At 31.3% G+C, this 21,558-nt stretch overlaps 1 protein-coding gene across 1 annotated transcript; it reads left to right on the top strand.

Annotated features, from left to right (window-relative positions):
- The first annotated feature begins 18,265 nt into the window (after window positions 1-18,265).
- LOC139906350 (uncharacterized) lies at window positions 18,266-19,120 on the top strand. The gene is made up of 5 exons (XM_071891126.1): window positions 18,266-18,351; window positions 18,409-18,516; window positions 18,597-18,701; window positions 18,760-18,861; window positions 18,913-19,120. The coding sequence occupies exons 1-5, from the start codon at window positions 18,288-18,290 to the stop codon at window positions 19,044-19,046; spliced, it is 513 nt and encodes a 170-aa protein (XP_071747227.1). The 5' UTR covers window positions 18,266-18,287; the 3' UTR covers window positions 19,047-19,120.
- Window positions 19,121-21,558: the final 2,438 nt, after the last annotated feature.

Genomic DNA, 21,558 nt, shown 5'->3' with positions numbered 1-21,558 from the left:
AGATGAAGACTATTTGTACCTCTTATGCTTGATCACAGATACAAGTAATATACGTTTACGCAAAGAGTTTCATCGTCAAAGTGAGTCAACAAACAAAAAGCTAATCCAAAAAGCCATGACCTTAGAGTTAGCTTCATCTACGGAGGGGAAAATGAAAAACAGGTAGATGTAGCAGCTTTTTCTACTTACAAAGATTGAGAAAGACCACAAACGAGAAACATCATTATCCATCAGAACCTAAACGTAAATCCTGTAGATGTCGAGAGTCAAATGCATCAAATCGACCTTTTATGTGTCTTGCTAAAAATGAGGCATGTAAGAAATGCAAAAAGAAGGGATATCTAGTGAAAATATGCTGATTTGTTGGATAATTTCTAATGCAGAGCAAAGCTAAGCCAATTAAAACATCCACGATATGCGTGAAAACTTTAACGATCGATCACGTAACTCCATATCTCGAGGCTGAAGTTTAACCAAGGTCGCTTGCTGAAAACAAATCTGTCACTGTTATAATTTACAAAACAGAATGATTATGCAGCCGGCGATCGTCATTTTTTCAGTTATCAGGCCCGCAGTAAAGAAAGTTTGGTGACCCCTGGCCTAGAGCATTGTTATATCATCATCAAAATGATGATTTAAATAATTAAAGATGTCCAAATATAAATCGAGACAAATGAAGTTTGATTTTTATGGTTCGGATTATAACATACGTTGTGCAAAACCAATATGCGCAGAGACAATAATTTTTTATCCAAAAATTCCTCATATTTAAAAAAATATAACCACATTCTTAAAGTTTGATGGATTCAGATATATTTTATTTAACAAAATCACCTGCATCCTCAAATACAGTCTATAAATGACCTCATAGAGTGATGAAGTCTCTTCACTTTGTCCAATTTCAAATCCTAAAACTTCTTCTTGATCTCACTGATAAGTTCATATTCTGAATTGCAAGAGGTTCGGTTGGCTTGAAGTTTGACCATACTCCAGAAAAAAAAAATATCAGATTCATATCCAACCACCTTGGAGGCCAAAAGTAGTCCCAATTGTCTGGGATAATTTTTTTGGAGTTTTTTTTTCCGAGGTGCAGCAGGGAGACATGTCCCGCTGCCACATATAAGACCTTCTATTTGCAGCCTTGTCAATCCAGAGATTTACTTAGGTTCTAGTAATTTTTATATTGTCGCTCCTGGTGTAGATTCTAGGAAGGGCTCCACGCCTTTTTCAAATATTTGGGACAACGAATTCGACAATGGATTCCATTTTTTCTAACTATTGCAAGTTTGAACAAGCTATTTCAAAAATAATTAAATATTAATGTGCTTGAGTTTCCCAAGAGAGCGTGACAAATCGGTGACATGGATAGATTGGACACCCTGTATCTACAAATAAACCAAATACAACTGTTATATCAAACTTTTTCAAAATCAGAATGTTTACTGTACAGAACACTCATGATAGATACAGTAACCCGTCTTTAGGGTGTAATTGAGTATTGCCATCAAAGAAAATCCAACCTTCCTATATAAAAAGTGTGATTTGTACTTATTTCCTGACCAGCTCTCTCTAGCTGCTTGTAGCTATTCTAATAAAACGCCATGACAGCTAAGCGGATATCTCCGGAAAGATTCTTCTGCTGCTATCATAATATTTTTTTTTTTTTTTTTTTTTTGTAAAATATTGGCTGGGAATATATTATACTATTCTAGTGATAGAATTGTAAATAATTACAAAAATGTCTTGCTGCGAATCTTGTAAAGATATAAACTGGAACATTTCTTATGTCGATGCTCAAATTTACCATCATTTTACTAGAGATAGGACGGGTTTCGGAATGGAATAACTTAATTTGTATGTTTGTCAAGGTTCGAGACCCAAGCCGTTTTTGGGTATCCAAACTTTTACAGGTCATAAAAAAGATCCCACGTATTTTTGCGATCTTAAGAAGTTTAATATCATTTTATTGATCTGTTTGTGAGTTGATATTCGCTTTGCTTTTAAAATAAGCATTCTCGTTAATTGTTTATGTTTAAAATCTGAATAAAACCATTTTTGCAAAAATATAAAAATAAACAGATGATCAGTGATTATTTTTATTCATTCATTTAAGTATGGACAATATAATATAGTATTGTTCGAAAGATATTATCTTCTAATTCTCCTTACTCGAGCCGGTTGAAATATTTAAAGCGTATGTGGGGAGAAGGAAAATAGATATAAATTCGAAAGAAAATAAGTAGCAAATTTCGACTTGCTATAAACACGAGACTTACGGCCATGAGGCAAAGTGGTACTCCAGATCCCCACGTCCCTTCTTTTCTCTCATCTCAAAAAACTAAGTAGTCTTCAGCTCTTAGGAGTTGAAGTATTAAACCCAGACAATGATCTAATTTAAGCGATCGACCCTAAAAACAAAATTAAGTTCCTTGTCTATTCAGGAGCTCAGACCTCTGTTTTACCCAAAAAATTGGTACTTAAAGGCTGTAGAAAGACTAAGCTACCGTTCTTGGTCGGCTTCGGAGGACAAAGAATTGTTCCATTTGGGGATGTGGTCCCTGAATATCGTCCTTCACGGGAAAAACAACTGTTGGATTTTTTATGTTGTAGACAAGGCTCCTCAATTTTGGTAGTTGATTTTTTATGACGTGACGACTTAAGCATTGACATCACGAGTGGCTCCCTCTTCAAAAGTGCTTTCACCTCAACAAAATCACACTAGAGGACGAGTTCATAGAGCAGTTCCTTTTGCTGTTCTCTTCCTGGGATTCTCACACACCTGTTTGGCACTCAGTGAAACACTGGAGAGTTGCTTCAGTGCCGCCATGTTTTGCTTGGGCTTGGCAACTTAGTGGACCCAAATTGGATTTTCTGAAGAAAGAAGTGGACAAGCTCTGGGAGCTCGGAGTTCTGCAAGTTTCCTCATCGTCCTTCTAATCGGCAGTGCACATCGTATAGAAGCCAAGTGTAGGAATCCACCTCTGTTGGAACTTCCGGTCGTCTAAATCGCTTGTTTGAGGTGGGTCGCAATCCCTTTTGAAATTTTGAAGAACTTTCTGCAGGGCCTTGGAGGATCTAAAGTGGTCAGTAAGCTGGATTTCTGTAAGTCACACTATTGGATCCCTATAAATCATCAAGACGCTCACAAGACGGCAATTATTACTGCAGTTGGCCTCGTTGAGTATAACTGCATGCCTTTTCGGCTCAAAAATGTAGCACAGCCTTTCCAAAGGTTCATTGATTCCTTATTCAAAAATGTACCGGGAGTTTTTGGTTATTTAGAAAATATCCTTAACGCGTCCAAGTCCAGAGAGAAACATCCAGGTCTACTCTTTAAAGTGCTATCGAAGCTCCAAGAAGTAGGTCTCCATCTCTTGGTGGATAAATGTAAATGGCAGTACAGTTGTTAGATTTCCTGGGACACTACGTATCAGCAGTAGAGTCGATGCTATTAGAGGCTTAGCTCCTCCCAAGTCTCGTGAAGGACTTCAGGCATTTTTGGGTATGGGTCAATACTATGCAAGGCTCATAACGGGCTTCCCTAACTACACAGGATACATTCATCCCCTATTACGTAAGCATGCCACGTTGGAATGGGAATAAAGCAGCCTTCCAAAAAGTTAAAAATACTTTTTCTGAACTGACTCTCTTATGCTTCCCAAAGGAAAGCGCTGGTTTGGTACTGACAACACACGTGCTGTTGATTGGGATGGGAGCTTCATTAGAGCAATGGACAAGAAGCATATGGACACAATTGGCATTTTCCAATGGAATACTTGAAAGGTTCCATAGAACTCTCAAGGTAGCCTTGACTGCAAGGATGGACCAGGAGGGCGAGTCATGGTTTAAGGCACTTCTGTTTGTGCTCCGGGGATTACAGTGCCCATCCCATCTTTACCCGGGGCCTCATTTTCACCAATGCACCATGTGCTGGGATGAGCTCCCCACTTACCGATGTGGTTAGCCGATTCCTCTTTGCTCCGAAGGACAGAGACTTTTTCAACAAAGTGAGAAATATGAAGCATATTCCGACCAAAACTATTTCTTAATGTTCAAGCCGATTCCAGACTTCTCTAGATGCATTTAAAAATGTGAGTCACGTGTTTATTAAAAATAAGTCAATCATCTAGCTTTATCTCCCACGTACCTTGGCCCATGCAACGTATTGTCCAATTCCGACGGGACTTTCAAAATATACCTGGGTAATTTGTGCGACATTGTATCAGTCCACCGTTTGAAGCCTGCTTTTGGTGTTCAGAACATTCTCCCTGCCTTTAAAATCTTATTTAAGGTCCTCCACCAACGATTTTATCTTTCATTTTACGCTTTTCTTTCATTTTACGCTTTTATTTCTATTTTCTCAATTTATGTTTATATTTGAAAACTCTAATTCATCATTATTTTTTTTTAATATTTGTATCTTCTCATTTATAAATGTCTGTAAATGATTTGTTGATTTTAGCTTGGCGTACAATCTAGGGGAAGGACTGAAGGACCTCTTAGAGCTCTTCTTCTTTATACCTAATAATAAGGACATTAGTAAAGTTAGTTGAAGTAAGATAACCAACCTGTGTAGACATCTTCATATACATAAGACTAAACCAATATGACAAAATTTACGAATTTGGTATTGTCAGATGTATTTTTTTATCTGTAATTTCTTCCTTTCATCAATAAAATAACTGCAATGTGTACAAAATAACGGTCCTTCAATGGATGCGTTTTGATTTGAAAATCTGTTAAATATCGAAAAAAAGAACATTTTGATATTGTTTCTTAAAAATTATTGATTTGTATCCAGTTACACGATGTTTATTTTTAAATGTATTATAGATAATTCATCTTTTTGCAATAATGTTTGACAATTCTTCCCTAATTTGTCTCATGCTGTGATTATTTTAGCTAGTTTCAAACATAATTCCAAAAAAAATATATTATAATTTGGACCGCGTATTACGCGCATGAATTTGGATCTTTCTCTTCATTTTAACTGCTCAAGTCTCATTTTTTGATATCATATGTGAAATAAATTATTAATGACATAACTTTTGTTTTTCATTGAGGCCAAATAAAACACTTTATTTGACCAATTTATAATTTTAGTGTACGAAAACTATCAATTAAACTCATAAAAATACTACTTTTTACTTATTATTCCTGAATTTCTATTGGTGATTTGTTTTTATTTAGGTATATTTTTATATACTTTAACTTTAATAATTTTCTTATTGGTATTATGGCATCAATCAATAATTACTTTTAATTTTTTGTTTAGTTTCATTAATAGGTGGGCTAGAAAATGAAGTTTCCCCTCAAAAAAACTATGACCAAAAATAATAAGTATAAATTTATACAACATTATCTAATGTATCATTTAAAAAAAACCATAACACTAAGGACACAACTGCATAAATAATCAGACTTAAAGTAAGACTCTAAATGTATTTTTACTAAAAGTATAAGGACTTTTTTCTAGTCTTATCCATATAAAATAAGTTATTAATATACACATAGTAGTGATATTCAATATAACGATACTTAAAAGGAGAATATTTTGTTTGTCAGTAAAAGTCCTAGTTGTAGTAGCACATAGCTTTATAATCCTTGGTTTTTGTGTCAGGTGTCAAATAAATTTACAAAATAATCTATAAAATTCAACGATATTTCAACAAGTATTAAAAGATATGACGTATAAACGTAGTTTGATAACAATATTTCCAATTTACTATTTCAGCAACTGTGAATAGTTAAATAATATATAAAATGAGGAAAATGGAGTCAAAAATCCAAGGACCCCTTTTAATACTCTATAATAAATCCCACCCACGGGTTGTGCAACAGAACTAAAGGTTCAAGAAGAAATCCTCAATACTTCTAATGTATTATGATCCATGCATCAGAGAACTGATATTATGGATTAGAGACACAAAAGGATGTCTTAAAACAGCTCAATGTAAGAGCACAGTTTGAGCCTTGAAAGGAGTCATTCCTGAATTTTAATTGCGACTTACTGCAACAATTATGTCAGACGGAAATAAACAGGCCTTTAAGTAGTTCAAATGCATAGACTCAAAACAAATAAGTTCATTTCCAAAAAAGTGGCAACTATGCAATAGTATATGCCATTATAGCACAGTATATTGCAAAAATAGTTTATTTGGTAAATGTTTTTATGTTTTTTTTATGTAAAATCTCTATTAAAATTGTAGTTATTGGAATTTTTGAAAGGTATATCCCATCCCAAGGATTCCTGAAGTTTTTGATATTTCCCAATACCCATCAAAAAATCCCTTGAGTCCAGCCGAAAATTCGCCCAGTTATTCCAAGACTTTGGATAGGCCTGAATATGGGTTGTAACTGTATTTTAATCCTATTGTAACCGGAAATTGGTTCAATTGAATGCACCAAAAGTGTTGTGTGTCCCACAATTTTCTAATCCAATAGGAGTTGAGGCATTTCCAAAAATTAGCAAATGATATCACGTTTAGGGCACAATATTTTATTGAATTATGCAGTCTTTGAGTTGATATATTTTTCTTCTTTAAAATTTTAAGGACATAATCTTCAATTACATCATTCTTAGTAGCTATATTAAGAGAGAAAAGAGATACTGGCACAAGCGGGTGATTTTGGGCACAATGTACGTGTTTCATGTTGTTATTCGATCCCATGTGCATAAATTTAAGCAAAAGTAGTGCCTTAAAGAAATTTTTATCCTTGAGAGGATATCTTTGTCATTCATCAACGTGATATGGAAGCCACCCCATGATCCTAATAATTTAAAGTTTTTTCCAAAACTAAATTGCGCCCACTCTATGAACATTAAGGAGCTATAAATACATAAAAGTTTGGTTTTCTCTTCATTGACAAAAAGGCCAGATTTGTTGGAAAACCATTAAGGATACGTATAAATATTTTAATTGATTTTTACGTTTTCATAGGACTTTCCCGAAAGCACCATAGTTAGATCGTCTACATAGCAAAGACATGTGTTGAGTAGTTGTAATCCTTGTATTGTGGGGCCTGAGTGAACATCGCCAATAAGTTCGCCTAAGCATAAAAATAAAAATTGTTGGAGACAAAAATCTCTGTTGCGGGCGACCGTTATAGTTTGTCAAAATAACTGCACTGGTTTTCATACCTTATGGCTGTTCTATTTCATTTTTTTGGCCTATTATTCAAATAATAGGCCAAACACTTAATAAACAGCGTCTTGATAACGTATTTATGTGATAAATTATCATAGGCATTGACGAAATCCACAACCATTAACGACAGCACTTGGTCACTTTCTATAAGAGTTTGTAGAGTGAAAGGAATATAGTCCTTATGTTTTAAAAAACCATACTGAAATTCATGTAAAATTTTATTAAAGGCGTTGTTTACGCGATTTAAAATAATGTATGTAAAAATCTTCTAAAGACATTTTTGATAAGAAAGAGGTCGCAAATTTTTTATAAATTTTGCATCTTTATTTTTTGGGGAATCAGTATGATATTTCAATCAGACGTATATTCAGAAAAGTATCCAACGCTCATTATTTTTTCGTAAAATTGTAATAAAATAGAAGCTCTATAAAGTACATATTTTTTGTCAATTTCAAAACCAAAAATATACAGTCCAGGAGTTTTATTAGATTTATCGTTTTTTCTCAAGGCAGTTATGATTTCTTGTATCGTTAAATGTTTATCCATGAAATTATTATAATCCTGAGGAATTGTGAATATACGGTCCTCATTAAATCTCAGTTCTTCGCAGGAGTATTCAGATCGATGGGTGCATCTATAACTTTTCTTAAGTGCTGTACAATAGAAGCATTAATACAGCTCGGAAAAGAAGGTTCTTATTACTGGGCATATATCTGTAGGATCATCAGATCTTTCTCCACTTGCTAGCATGATTGACAAATCCTTGCTTTAGTTTCTTTTTTCCTCTGTCCTACCACATTGTAGCGTTGATTTAGATAAGTCGTCGATGTTTTTCATTTTTAATCTGGTTATAAATGTTAAGTAAGAATCTTGAAAGATTTGATCTAGTTTAAATTTCTTTTCACGATCGAAAATGTCCTTTTTATCTATATTTTCAATAATTTTCAGTTTTCCAATTTCTATTGACGGATTTTCGGGCTTCAACTTGTCTGCATATAGCTTTAATATTTCAAAGCATCTTTTGTAATTCAAAGAAGACTTTACATCCTGTTCCGACATTGCATCCTGCGGTCACAATTATTTCCATTGACTTTGGATAGATCTTATGGCGATGAATTGTTTTTTCAAGCTTTTTTATCTCCATAATTTTATAAATGAATCAAATTAACTTTAATTTACAGTCCATTACAGTTAGATATTTTGATACCGATTACTTAATTTGACGGAATTGATTGCTTTTGAGTACCACTGAACAGAAAGAGGTCAATTCTTGAAGAAGTAGATTTGGAAGATTTTCTGAACAAAATAAAGTATAGCTATAATATTTTATAGTTTCAGCTGTGGCATAGTGATCATACAATTTAATGATGGAACAAAGTTGTTTGATTCGTGCTTCCATTACAGATCCGTAGAGTGTCTGTTAGTTTGTATTTTTATACTAAAGTCTGAACTCATAATTGTTGCCCTGTGAGCCAAAATTATTAAAAGTTTTTTACAATAAAAATCAGAGTTGTCCGAATTTAGGCTATAAATTCACAAAATATTAAAAGTCACTATCTTAAAGGTTGCAAAATACCTTTTTAAGGTTCCCATCCTATTCTTGGAATTGAATCGTTGGTCTCAATTTCTTGTTGATCAGCTTGTGTGCTCCACGTTTTGGATTTTAAAGTTGCCTGTCGAAGGCACTGAAATTTAAACAAAGTTTCGGAACACAAAAATGGTTTTCTTAACAACAACTAGTATCGGACAGTGCTTAGGAGCTATATCAAACCAAATTATGAAACACACATTTATTTCAATTTTAAACCAAATATAAATAAAGGCCAAAATAATTTTTCAAGGCTAAATTGCTTAAAAGAAACTGGCAAAACTGGTTGAGATAACTTTATATTTTTTTAATGTTGGTCCGTGTTATGAGCGTTTTGATGATATTGCAACATATTTGCTAAAAAAATTGTTCATTAAGTGGAAATGAGTAGTAGGCTACACCTAAACATTTTGTGGGCCACAATGTTACCTGTGATCCACAAGTTGGAAACCACTGTACTAGAATACCAAATTGATTGTGATGAAATTGTATCTTAATCAAATCCTTAATGATTAAATTGTTTGCAAAGAATTGTTTAAATTACTCACAATTATTTTACCTGACAATGTAAATGAAGTAAAAGTGTATGTATAGTGTCACCAAAGTGGGGAATAATAAAACCTTTAAAAACAAAACAAATATAACAGTATCTTCTCTTTATCCATTATTAATTAAGTTTTGTGCCTATGTACTAAAGTAAAGATAAACGTTCTATAATTTGATAATTATACTATAACAAGGAAGTACTACAATAAGGAATTTTGACATAGGATAAAAATGACAACAATAAGTAGAAACTAGAAGTTTATTTGGTAATTTCTTTTCATAATTATCAGACCTTTTATTCAGCTTCTCCAATTGCCATATCAATCTGATCTATAAATTCATTTATTTCTGGTTACATATCTAAATTTTCCTATAACGGTTTATTAGAGAAGGTAATTACTTATGTAATTGGGTAGAACAAACTTTGTTAAATTATATTACTCTTATTAAACTGAGAATAACTCAATAACCAATTGACATTTTGCTAAGTCCTCTTTCTTAAGTTATCCCTTAAAATTTTTGAGTCTCAGAATCACTATTCTTCTTATGTTGGAGCCTAAAATAATTAAATATTTCACCTATTATCAAACAAGAACGAAGATAACATACCAATAAGTCAAATTTCATGTACAACTATAGTAGTAATAAAAATATCCATTGATGATAAAAATTCCACCATTCCCATTAAAGACTAGAAGTTCTTTTTTGGGAATAAAAGCGAAAATAGCAATGGGTATCAAACTGTTCGATTTATTCAGGGGTTGACTCTGAAAAAGTAAAAGATACTATTAAAAAAATACCATCATTTCTGTTTATAACATTATGTGAAAAGGTTAAAAAAAGGTTTAGATAATAAGTTTTATATCAAGAAGAAAGCCTGTTTTTTCTAAAAAATAAAATAAACACAAAAAAACAAATTGAGAAACCCTGGTTTAACAGATGTGCCATGTTCTCTTTTTTTCGAATTTTGTCTACATTTCGCATTATTTTTCTTAGAAACATAAATGTTTGGTTATACATGTATGAATGTATAGAAAATTAGGTCATAAAAACTGAAAAAATGATGTTCCATGTCAAAGAAACTGATATCAATAAAAGCACAAGGTGTTTGATTTGAAAAAAGTCATCTTGTTTAAGTTTAAGTAAGAAATATAGCATTGTGAGTAAATCAACTTTTGTTATAGTTAAAAAAAGGAAAAAAATAATTATATGACGAGGGAGAGACGCAAGCTTATTTATAATAGGAGAGATCCAGGATGACCAAGAGACATGAGGAGAAGAATTCACGTGGAGGAATAATGTAACACTGTGTAAATCAGTCAAATATAAGAATTATAATTTTTATCAAAAATCTCAAAAGATCCCTTGGTTCCTGATCGGAGCGGGAAAATTGATAAACCTATCGCCAGTATCAGTAGTATTTAGATTTAAGAAGTATTATCTGATCTCCTTATAAAAAAGGAGAGGACCTATTTAGACTCTCATAAGAAGACCTTATAAGACAACTCAAAAATAGAAACTGATTCAATAGGAGAGATAAATTATGAGTACATTTATTCTACTTTTCATGAGTCACCAGGCTTCAACGATAAAAATGTTTCTGACGTCGAAGGAAAAAGCTTCAGTATCCTTACAATTTATAAGCCTTAACTTTTCGGACCCACAAAGAATTGAAAAGAAAATGAGAAATAATTTTTTTTTTACTAACTTCTATATGTTCGAGAAAAAAAAATGATGGGATACTGGTGTCCCTTAAGGGGTGAACGTTAATTTTTTTTTATTATATCTAAACAAAAAGATAACTTTACGCTATGAAGTTGAATTATTTAAAATTATTAATTGTTTTGATGTAATTTTTATAATTTAAAAAAATATAATGATTTCTGGGACAACTGATAAATATTAATATAATAAATGTTTTATTTTTTAAAAATAACAAAGCAATCTCTTTCCCCCACCATGCATAAAACGAGTTTAAAAGCGATATAAATGACCACAATTTGATTTACAGTATTTTTACAATATGAACATCTTTCTTTTTCAAACTCCAGTAAATTTCACCAAGATTGTCAATTATATGTCTATATTTTTTTTTCTTTTTTGTAAGGTATAGACAATTGAATGGGCATGGACGCCCTTCGTAACATTTAATCAGACTTTGGGCAATTAAACCATTTATTCAAAAAGCGAGAATTTATTTTGATATTAAATTTATAAACGATATATCTATTTACATATGCTAGATATAGAAGACATCTATTATTTGATCTATGAGATCGACTTTTGATATATAAATATTATTTGTTTGTTCCCCATTAACGGGGAAAAACAATTCAAGGAATGGGGAACAAGTCAAAAAATTAAATTGATTAGCATTAATCTTGACAACGGGATCAAGACAGCGAAGAACTTTGAGCACACTTACACAAGATCTATGAAGTATCTAAAATAACTTCATTTTTTTATATTTCTGAAAGATGTTAAAAATGATTCATTCTTAAGTATATATTTATTTTTCTTAAAATGTTGTTCATCATACATATATTTATTAAATTAATAATATCTAAACATCTAGGAGTATAAGAGTTCTCTGAACAGCATTCAAATACTATAACAACACAAGATTTACAAATCCAAAATAAAGTTGAAATAGTGTAATATATTGTTTTTGTATAAATATTTAAAACCTTTTATTGCAAAGTATAACTGTTTTGCTGTTAAAATGGATCTATAAAATTGGTTTACAATAAAAATACACTATGGATACAAAATTTTACACTTTATTGAGGTATTTCACGGACCAACAATTACTATTTAAAAAAAGTTATTATTTTTATACATGAAACTAAAACTTCTGATTTAATGCATTTTTCAATCTTCAGATTTGTTTTCAAATAATTATAAGGGTTTTTTACTTGATGAGGTGAAAATTAAAAAAACAAAACAAAGATGATGTAAGTTGACATTTTGAGACACATCGAAGAGGCGTTTATGTTCATATATTATATATGGACATCGTGCCTTATATTTAAGCTTTTTTTACAAGAAGACATTAATAAATATGTAAGTAAGAAGTTTTGCATCAAAATATTTTCATTAAAAGATGGAATAAAGAGGTTATTAAAGATTTTAAAAAACTATCATAAAATGTCTAAAATTAATAAATTCGGACAAGTTTCAAATCTTAAATTCGGGAAGTTATTCACATCATGTTTTCTAATTTCAGACACCTTGAAATAGCAAAAATATAGGAGAAAAATATCCTTAGGAGTGCAAATACGATTTGAATAATTTTAACCCTTCTGTGAATAAAATTCAAAATATAACGTTCGTACTCGTTCTACAGATTTCTGATTATTTGGTAATCCTTGAGATGAAGCAAGGAAAACTAGAATATCGTGAAGTGCGTTTTAAACCGGCCCGAGTTTTTGTATGCCAAAGAAAGATAAATAAATAAATAATAATTTGTGTACTTATTCTTATTCATAACTTTTGAATGAAACGGAATTCGTCTTTCAAAAACGGATATGATCAGGTAATCTTTAGAATTTTGTCATTCAAGTTGCAAAATTAAAATAAAAAAATTGATCAACTAACCTGTACATTATTGGATTTGCAAAATTGTATATTCTAAATCACAAATTTAGTTGGCTAACAAGCATAAATAACTAATTGAATTATGGCTATGTATGCATTCTTTTGTCAGTTACAACTCTGTGTAAAAAAAACTAGAGGTTTCAACAATTTTAAAACATTTAAATTTTACTTTTTTTATATTCGTCATTAAAAAAAAGGTAATTTTTATCAACTTCCAGAAATCATCGGTAACATACAGATATGATCAGGTATCTTTAGGACTTAGTTTATAAAATAGCAAAATTTAAAAAAAAATGAATCGATTGACATAGACATTATTGGACTTGCAAAATTGTGTTCGCAATGACTGATTAACAAAATATAAAATATTAAAGATAGGTAATGACGTCATCTATAAAAGAACTTTCAATCAAAAGTGGGATGTTATAAAATAAGGAAGTGTAATTATGATTTTGAATTGTTATTTCCCTTTGTCTTTTAGACATTTCCAATCAATTCAATAACATATTTATAAATATATAATTTGAGAGATACCTTTTGATTTAATGAAAGATTGTGTTGCAATATAATTAGTAAAGTAAACGTAAGCAGGTGTGGCTGGTCTTAGGATGTTGCATCTACCTCTGTAAACAATTGACGTCGTTTTTTGAGGAGTTATGAGAAGAAAATTCAATTTTTGGCCTAGATAAAGTACAGAAACTCAGTATTTATCCAACTAATACAAGTAATTTTATCAATATACATTGCAAGAACTCATTTAAAGTCCTTGATTCTGTTATTTCTGATTTTTGTAACCTATCTAAATGAAATGGCTCTCAATTTGTAGACTAATGTCGATACTTTGAACTTCCTGATTGTGTACCTTAAATTATGTACTTCATCATAATATTGGAACCTCATCAATTATTTGATTCGTATTATCAGTCAGCGAATAAATAAAATACTCATGTCAAAAGTCCTACTGAACTCGAACAGGGCAATTTTGTTTTAATATAACCAAATGGAGAGGAAATATCTACATATTATGATACACCATAAAAATAATTGCAACTTCGAACTTTAAACTTTTGTATCTCAAAAGCTATTCCATTAATTGATTCAAAATTTTACAGGGTTATTTAAAATGTGTTAAGATTACATAACAATCCCCTTTGTTGATGTACTAAAAAACTTATTACAACTTAACCCTTAAGTGTCCGAACATTTGAAAAATCCAATGATGCAAATTGACCTTACTTGGATATATTTAAATACAAATCATATAGTTATGGTTTAATTCTAAAATGTCAAAAGATTCTGTGGACCCGATAAAAAGCGGTTTATTCATTGATCTATGGCCAGTATCAGTAAGACGTAGATGTAGTAATGTGTTTATTATTGTGAAACATATTTGGCATTAAATTATTAGATTAAATATAGGAAAATTTGATTAACTTTTATAGATATATTCATTATAAATTTACTTTAACAAAATTTCAAGGAAAAATATCGTTAAGATATATATATATATATATTTTTTTGTGGTCTTTTTATAAACTATTACATTTTATTACAATTATAATTAAATAAAATACTTGGAGGAATCGCATTATAACAATATAAATAAATATTTTAGTGTAATATTAGAGATCCAGAGAGTTACTAATTCTTCCGTTCTTTTTTGTTATGTGTCAATTATTCAATTAACAATACTGGAAACAAAAATATTAAAATAACGTACAGAAATACTAAGAAACGTTAAAATTTACAAAAAAAATTATAGTAATAAAAATTTCCACAGCCAAAATATTCACAATATTCTTTTAATTTTTCAGATAACGTTCTGATTCAGAGGGTATGATCCTCACAATGACGAAGCAAAGTTCCTATAACTTTATATAGACTCGCGGTATTTTTATACTAAAGGCAACTTATCTTGTTGCGGCATTCATTAAAACAAATCTAAAATCTTTGATCGGATCTCTCAAAGTGAGTTTGTTAGCAATATATGCCTTGGAATTTAAAAGTCCATAATACAGTACATTGGCTGTTGAAGGCAAATTCTTTCTTACGGATAATCCAAGAAGAAAAATGGCCAATAGACAAGCTTATTTTGTGTTTATGTGTCCCTTAATATTCATAGTAACAAATAGTCTAAATATTTCCAGACAAGGGCACTCAGCGAATACGTGGATGACAAAGTTTTTATTTTTCCACAGTCTTTAGGGGTTTCATAAAAGGAAATACATCCTGCAGAGATCAGTAACAGAGCTGTAAATTTACAACTGTCCAAAATTCCACATGTGGATCTTAGTATTTGTTTGATCCGGATTTGTGGGAGTTTTAGTAGTCTTACATATTCTTTGGACCCCTTAATTGGTTCGTCTAATGTGATTTGTACAAATTTAAGTTTTACTAGCAAAGTTGAAGGGGCTTGGTTCTGCTTGGAGCTTCTTATTAACGAATATAGTAACTTCCTTGAGAAATTATTGTCCTAAATAAGGTCGTGGACAAAGATAATATTTTTCTCCACCACTTTCCACTCCAAAACTTTTGCATCTTCCTGTTGCTTGAAGAAGTACTTAGTTTTATAATTTTGATGGATGATGTACACCTTAGAGCTCGACTTATACTCTGAAGAAACTCTCCACAGAATTATTTCTACTATAGTCCATGATTCCATATACCACTAATATGACTGCGTGATAAAGTTGTACCAAACAGAGTCCACTTAAGGCCTTTTATAATTGTTTTTATTTGTGATAATTATAAAATCAATCTATACAGGGTGCGGGGACAAAATCTGTCGCTTCAAAATAACAACAACTACAAGCTTATCTTATAATATTTATTGATAAAATAAAAACAAATATCTTTATTAAGATAAAGAGCACCTATCTATTTAATGTAGCCGCTGTCTGCGGCCAACCTCCGCTCAATGCGGCTACGAAATCGAGAAAAGGCCTTTTGGATCGGCGTTGCTTCTATCTTTCGTTATGGGAGGAGCGGTTGGCCATGTTCTCCACGTAGGACTAGACAAAGTAGTCCAACGGGTTCAAATCTAGTGATGAGGGAGGCTTAGAGGAGATGGGCACGAACGCAAAAGCATTGCATCATCAGAGAAGAACCAGAAAATCTTCGGCAACTTTGGGTACTTCAAGATGTTCAGCAGCCTGAAGCTTTTGAGCAGCCGAAACCCTTGAGTCTTTTCAGTTAGAAGTTGTGCTGTCTGACGCCTGTAGGACTTGCACCTTAAGTCCTCCTTCACACAAGCTCTCACGGTCCACTCGGCCACTCCCAGGTCCCTCGCCATGGCTCTCATGGAAAGCTGGGGGTCCTCGTCGATGATGTCCCTGACCTTGTTGATGAAGGCAACGTCCTGCCCCATTCTGGTGCTCTTCTCCTCCTTCTTCTTCCTATCAACAACGTCCATCGGTTCCGATGACTCCTCCTTCTTCTTCCTGTCAACAACGTCCATCGGGTCCGATGACTCCTCCAGCTGCTTCCTGAGACTTCTGACCGTTTTAACTGCCATTGACAGAAGGACAGAGATGTCAGCATTACTTAATTTCATGTGATCACTAAGTATAATCTGAATAGCAGCGCACCTACGATCTCTCTCATTGAACATAATTACTTTTCTTGGGCACTTAAAATGATACTATCGCTAAAAGTGGGGAACAATAACTGAATCCTATGACCCGGGAAAATTTTTAACACCAAAAACAGACGGATCAGACATCAGCTGATGGAGTAATATCGTCTTTAAAATGTGGCAGATTTTGTCCACGCACCCTGTATGTAGCCAAATATTACATCGTAAAATTTCCCCATTTTCTAACTATTTGGACCATTGAAAGGTTTAAACTGAGGGATTGATAAATAATCATAAATTAAGCTACCCAATCTAAATAAAACAGATATAATGAGATTCCACATCCAGTATTATTATGATCATACAGGAAAACAAAGTTCTTTTTAAATATAAAAAAATTATTTTCTCCGCTCCCTACTATAAATGACCGCTTTTTGAGAAAAAATAACTGAATTGTTTCTTAAATAAATTTTATACTTCAAAAATGGATAATTTTTTTCTTTAAGTTAGGATACAATCGTCGAAAGCCTTTTGAAGTAATACTTTAAGAGATTACAAATGATATTATCTACAACATTGAGAGTCACAACCTTTATGTCTAATTAAAATCATCCCTATAATTCCAATCAGCTTCTAAAAATCCATAACCCCGCTCCATAACTTTTTTTATTCGAGATTTTGTTCCCTCTTCTTTAGACTTGTGGAAAACTATTGAAAAGTTATATGTATAGTTTACTTATATTACACTAAAGTTCTATCATTTAATAACCTTAATTAATTCATAATATCAAGAGGAAGCACATTAATTAGGAATGTTTGACATAGGACGGAAACGACAAAGAGCATTAGAAACTCGAAGCTTATTTTACAATTTATTTTCATAATTATCAAACATTGTATTCAACTTCTTCTTGAATGAATCTGATCAATAAATTCCTCTTTTTATTTAGTTACATATCTAAATATCCTTATAATTGTTTAAGTAGAAAAAGTAATTACTTATACATAAGGTTAAAATGAACATGGTGAAATTGATTTCATCTAGAATAACCACACTTTTTAGAGTTCTTTGAATGCCGACAACTTTGTTGTGAATGGGAGCAAATTATATTATTTTTATTAAACATAGAATAATTCAATTATCCATGGACAAGTTACTTAGTCCTTTTCCAAAGTTATCCCCAAAAATTTACAAGTCTCAGAATCACTGTTCTTATTAAGTTGGACCCTAAAAATGTTTTACATTTCACATATTATCAAGCAATAACAAAGATAACTTAAAAAATAAAAATATCAATCGAGGATAAAAATTCCACAATTTCCATTAAAAATCGGTAGTTCTTTGCTGGAAATCAAAGGTGAAATAGCAATAAGTATCAAACTATTACATTTATTCGGGGGTTGACTTTAAACAATAAAAGATACTGTAAAAAAAGTAAGAAAACCATCATTTTTGTTAATAACATAAAGTTAAAGGTAAGAAAAGGTTTTCATATAGGTTTTAAATAAGTCATTATCAACTAGAAAGTGTATTTCTTCTGTAAAGTAAAATAAAATGTTGCAAGTTGGAACTCCAAGGAAAAAGAAAAATAATTGGTATTTTTTGTTTGCCGAGGTTGCATGAATTGATGAACTTAAATTAAGTTCATTTTATACGTTAAATTTTTTACAAAAATTATTTTTTATGTGTGTGTATTAGGCATATCTAGAAGTTGAACAGTTGTTGTGTTTTTACACAAATGTTTTTGTTTTTTCAGGAAAAAACTTTGCTTATAAAAACTAAGGGTTTTACTAGATTTTGAAGTCATTCCTGTGAGATCCCTTCATATAAAAAATGAACTCCTTTTATTTAGTTATAATCGCAAATTTTTTTCAAGGAATTAATGGAAAAATAACTGGTGAAATTTGAATTATTTTAAAAATTAAGCAATCTTTCTAAAAAATCCTTTACTTAGAAACGGAGTGCGTGGATGACAGTGAACAAATTTGTCAAAGACAGGAAGGTAGTTGTTATATTCCATCCTTTCAATTTAGTTGTCCACAAACATGTGGAATATGTAAAGGTAAGCATTGTCTATAAGTACAAATAAAGTAAATAGTTATATCCTTTACTTTTCCGTATATGTTTTATTTATTTTATTAGCTAAATGCAAGGATTATAACGGTGATTGCGCTCTGGAATACATGCAATGCGGTTTTAATGAAACTTTAGTGAGTGAATGCCCAAAAACATGTGCTACGTGTGATGGTAAATTTTTATTTACACAATAAGAATGACGTAGATAATAAAATTTTCCTATTTTTAGTATGTGAGGATTTGATAGACACCTCACTTTGTGTTGAAGGTTTAAGTGATTGTCTAAATACATATATGAGATATGCTTGTAGAAAAACATGTCTATATTGCGGTAAGTTAACAACGTAATTTTGTTAATAAATATCACTTTTTAAAATTTTAGAGGATCTATGTAATGACGCTGGTAATGATGGCTTTTGTAAATCACATGTAAGTGGTGGGACCTGTACCAGTAATGCTGCTGCTAGAAGAATGTGTAAAGAATCATGTAGGATTTGTGATCCAGAACAATGTTAGTTTTTACCATTCATGCCTCAAAGAAATACCTGTTTTTTTTATGTTGATAAATACATACATAGTAATCGAGATTATTCCAAATGCATTTTATTGTTATATAATCTGGTGCAAATATAACTTTTTTGAAGGATTAGCAAAATTTTTATGACAAATGAATCATTCAAAAATTTAATATAGAAGAAATTGTCTGATATTTTAGATAATAATGTTATGATTATTATTAAAAAAAAAGAATGATTCAAGAAGTAAATAATTTAATATATACGTTCAACATTAACTTTAAAAATGCTCATAAACTGTAAGAATCTTAATTTCTTTGAAATTGTTTGTTTGTTTGGCGAAAAATAATTTAAGTTAGTCTTTTAAAGAAAAAAAAGCTGTTTCCAATTTATTTACATCTGTAAAAATATTCATTTATAAATATTTTTTGTTGTTTAAATGGCTCAAAATCTCTAAAAATTGAAATTTTTATTATTAAAAAATGCATGTAATTCAAAACAACATTAAGAATAATCTTTTGTCATCAACATTAAGTATAAATAAAATTTGAGTCGTTAAAGTATAATCTTGAAGTGGGATAGTCAAATATGCTGGTAGGTAACAAACAAATATTAAGATCTTGAAATATTCAAATTTTTGATCCAGTTGAGAATATCATAAAATATTAGAGTTGTTATTACAATATACAAAATGGTACTATAATTTGTTGGTTTTTCCTTCAAGAGTTATTTTAATACAAATTTCTAATAAAGAGGCCATTTAACTCTTCATAAATGTACTACTGTACAAATTTAATCAAAATAAAAAGTATTGAACAACTTTGTATATTAATAAGTCTAAACAAATGATGTGTAATAAGGTATGAAAAGTTTTTGCAAGAATTTTAATAATAGGGAGAAGTTGTTTTTTGATCAGCTTAAATGTATTTTATTAGAGACTGATCGTACAGTTTTTATAACCTGAGGAGTAATGGGTTATAAAATGAAAAGTTTGTAGATTGGTACAAAGATGGCGCACTAGAATTTTATCACATAATATTTAGTGGATATCGACCTTCAAACGATATGTGTGCTCTGTAAAGTTAATTCCTTTCACATGCTACAGTTAGAAACTCAATTTACGCATTAATCATAAATATTATAGGAGAGTTCCTCTTAATCTTCCAGCCTCTTTTGTCTCGTGGCCTCAAAGAGTATATTTTTCATATTTAACCATTTCTTTAACATTCCCTTAACTTGTATTATGGAGTTGCTCTTATTATAAGTTGAACATTATAGTATTAAATTTATTCAATATAAACTAGAAATATTTTGGTGAAGTCCATATACATAAAGTGTCTTTCTTTCTCTAAGAATCACCTAGGAGCAAATGTAAACACTTTAAGTTCAAGAAAATAACTTCTCCTTAGCGAATTGTCTATGAGCTACGGTGATTCCATTAACTATTTGCATCCTATAATGATTTAAAACAGTTAGAAAAGTACTCTCAAATATAGATAATATAATATATGACTCAAATAAGATAATGAAATACATTAAAAAAATCTCAAAAGATTCCTGTGACCCCGATATAAATCAATTTTATAATTGATCTATGGCCAGTATCAATGGCAAGTAGATGTAAAAATGTGAATACTACCATGAGACATTTTTGTTATTAAATTAATTTTTTCAGATAGATTCATAATAAATTGACACAAACAAACTCCTCAGAAAAACATCCAGGAATGTGCCCATGAAATGAGATTTATTTTAAAAACTTTGAACGTTTATTGTGAAAAAAAGATTACAAATTTAATTATCAATCCATTTGCCTTTGCAAGCAACACATTTCCCCCATCTTTCAGGGAATTTATGGATGTCTTTTCAAAAAAAAAAATTGTCGTCTTTGGCTGCAAACCAGCCATCCATCCATTGCTTGGCTTCAACGTGCGAATCAAAGTGTAAATCATTGAGTGTGTGATCCAACGATGCAAACAAGTGATAATCGGAAGGCACCATGTCTGGTGAGTAAGCTGCATGTGCAAGAGGTTCCCAATAGTTCGATTCAACAAGCTGGGGGTTGCCTATAGAGCAATGCAGCGGTACGTTGTTATCAAGGAAAATTACCTTGTATTACATGGCTTCATATTTTGAGCGTTTTGGCGTATAGCATGGTTCTAAATCGGTCAATTGTTGTTGGTTGCGATCACCATTAACGGTTCTTGCGTTTGGCCATCATCTTCATCGAGCATTGCATGTAATTTGGCGTTTTCAAAAAATTTCGGTGGCTGGCCGCGCTTTGCATTTCTTACGTCAAAATACCCACTTTAGAATTTTCATCCACCTGAAGCACTGTGCTCTGCTTAGAACATGTCCTCTCTAAGTTACCAAAAGCACTTGATGGAATTTAAGAAGCGTTTTTCTTCCATTGGTAACATAAAATCAATGATGTCCACTCATTGTAACTTGTAGACACAAAACTAGACATTTTAACGAGTGAAAAAAGGGTGTTTTTCAATGAAACTATAGAA

Source organism: Lepeophtheirus salmonis, chromosome 9 (assembly GCF_016086655.4).
Source record: "Lepeophtheirus salmonis chromosome 9, UVic_Lsal_1.4, whole genome shotgun sequence".
NCBI classification, from domain to species: domain Eukaryota; kingdom Metazoa; phylum Arthropoda; class Copepoda; order Siphonostomatoida; family Caligidae; genus Lepeophtheirus; species Lepeophtheirus salmonis.
The sequence above is the reverse complement of the archived record's forward strand: the minus strand, read 5'-3'. Positions and strand labels throughout refer to the sequence as shown.

Coding starts and splice junctions, on each gene's coding strand:
- LOC139906350 (XM_071891126.1), top strand. CDS start 18,288: ATGAACTCCTTTTATTTAGTTATAATCGCAAATTTTTTTCAAGGAATT. Junction 18,702..18,759: donor AACATGTGCTACGTGTGATG/GTAAATTTTTAT, acceptor TCCTATTTTTAG/TATGTGAGGATTTGATAGAC. Junction 18,862..18,912: donor AAAAACATGTCTATATTGCG/GTAAGTTAACAA, acceptor TTAAAATTTTAG/AGGATCTATGTAATGACGCT.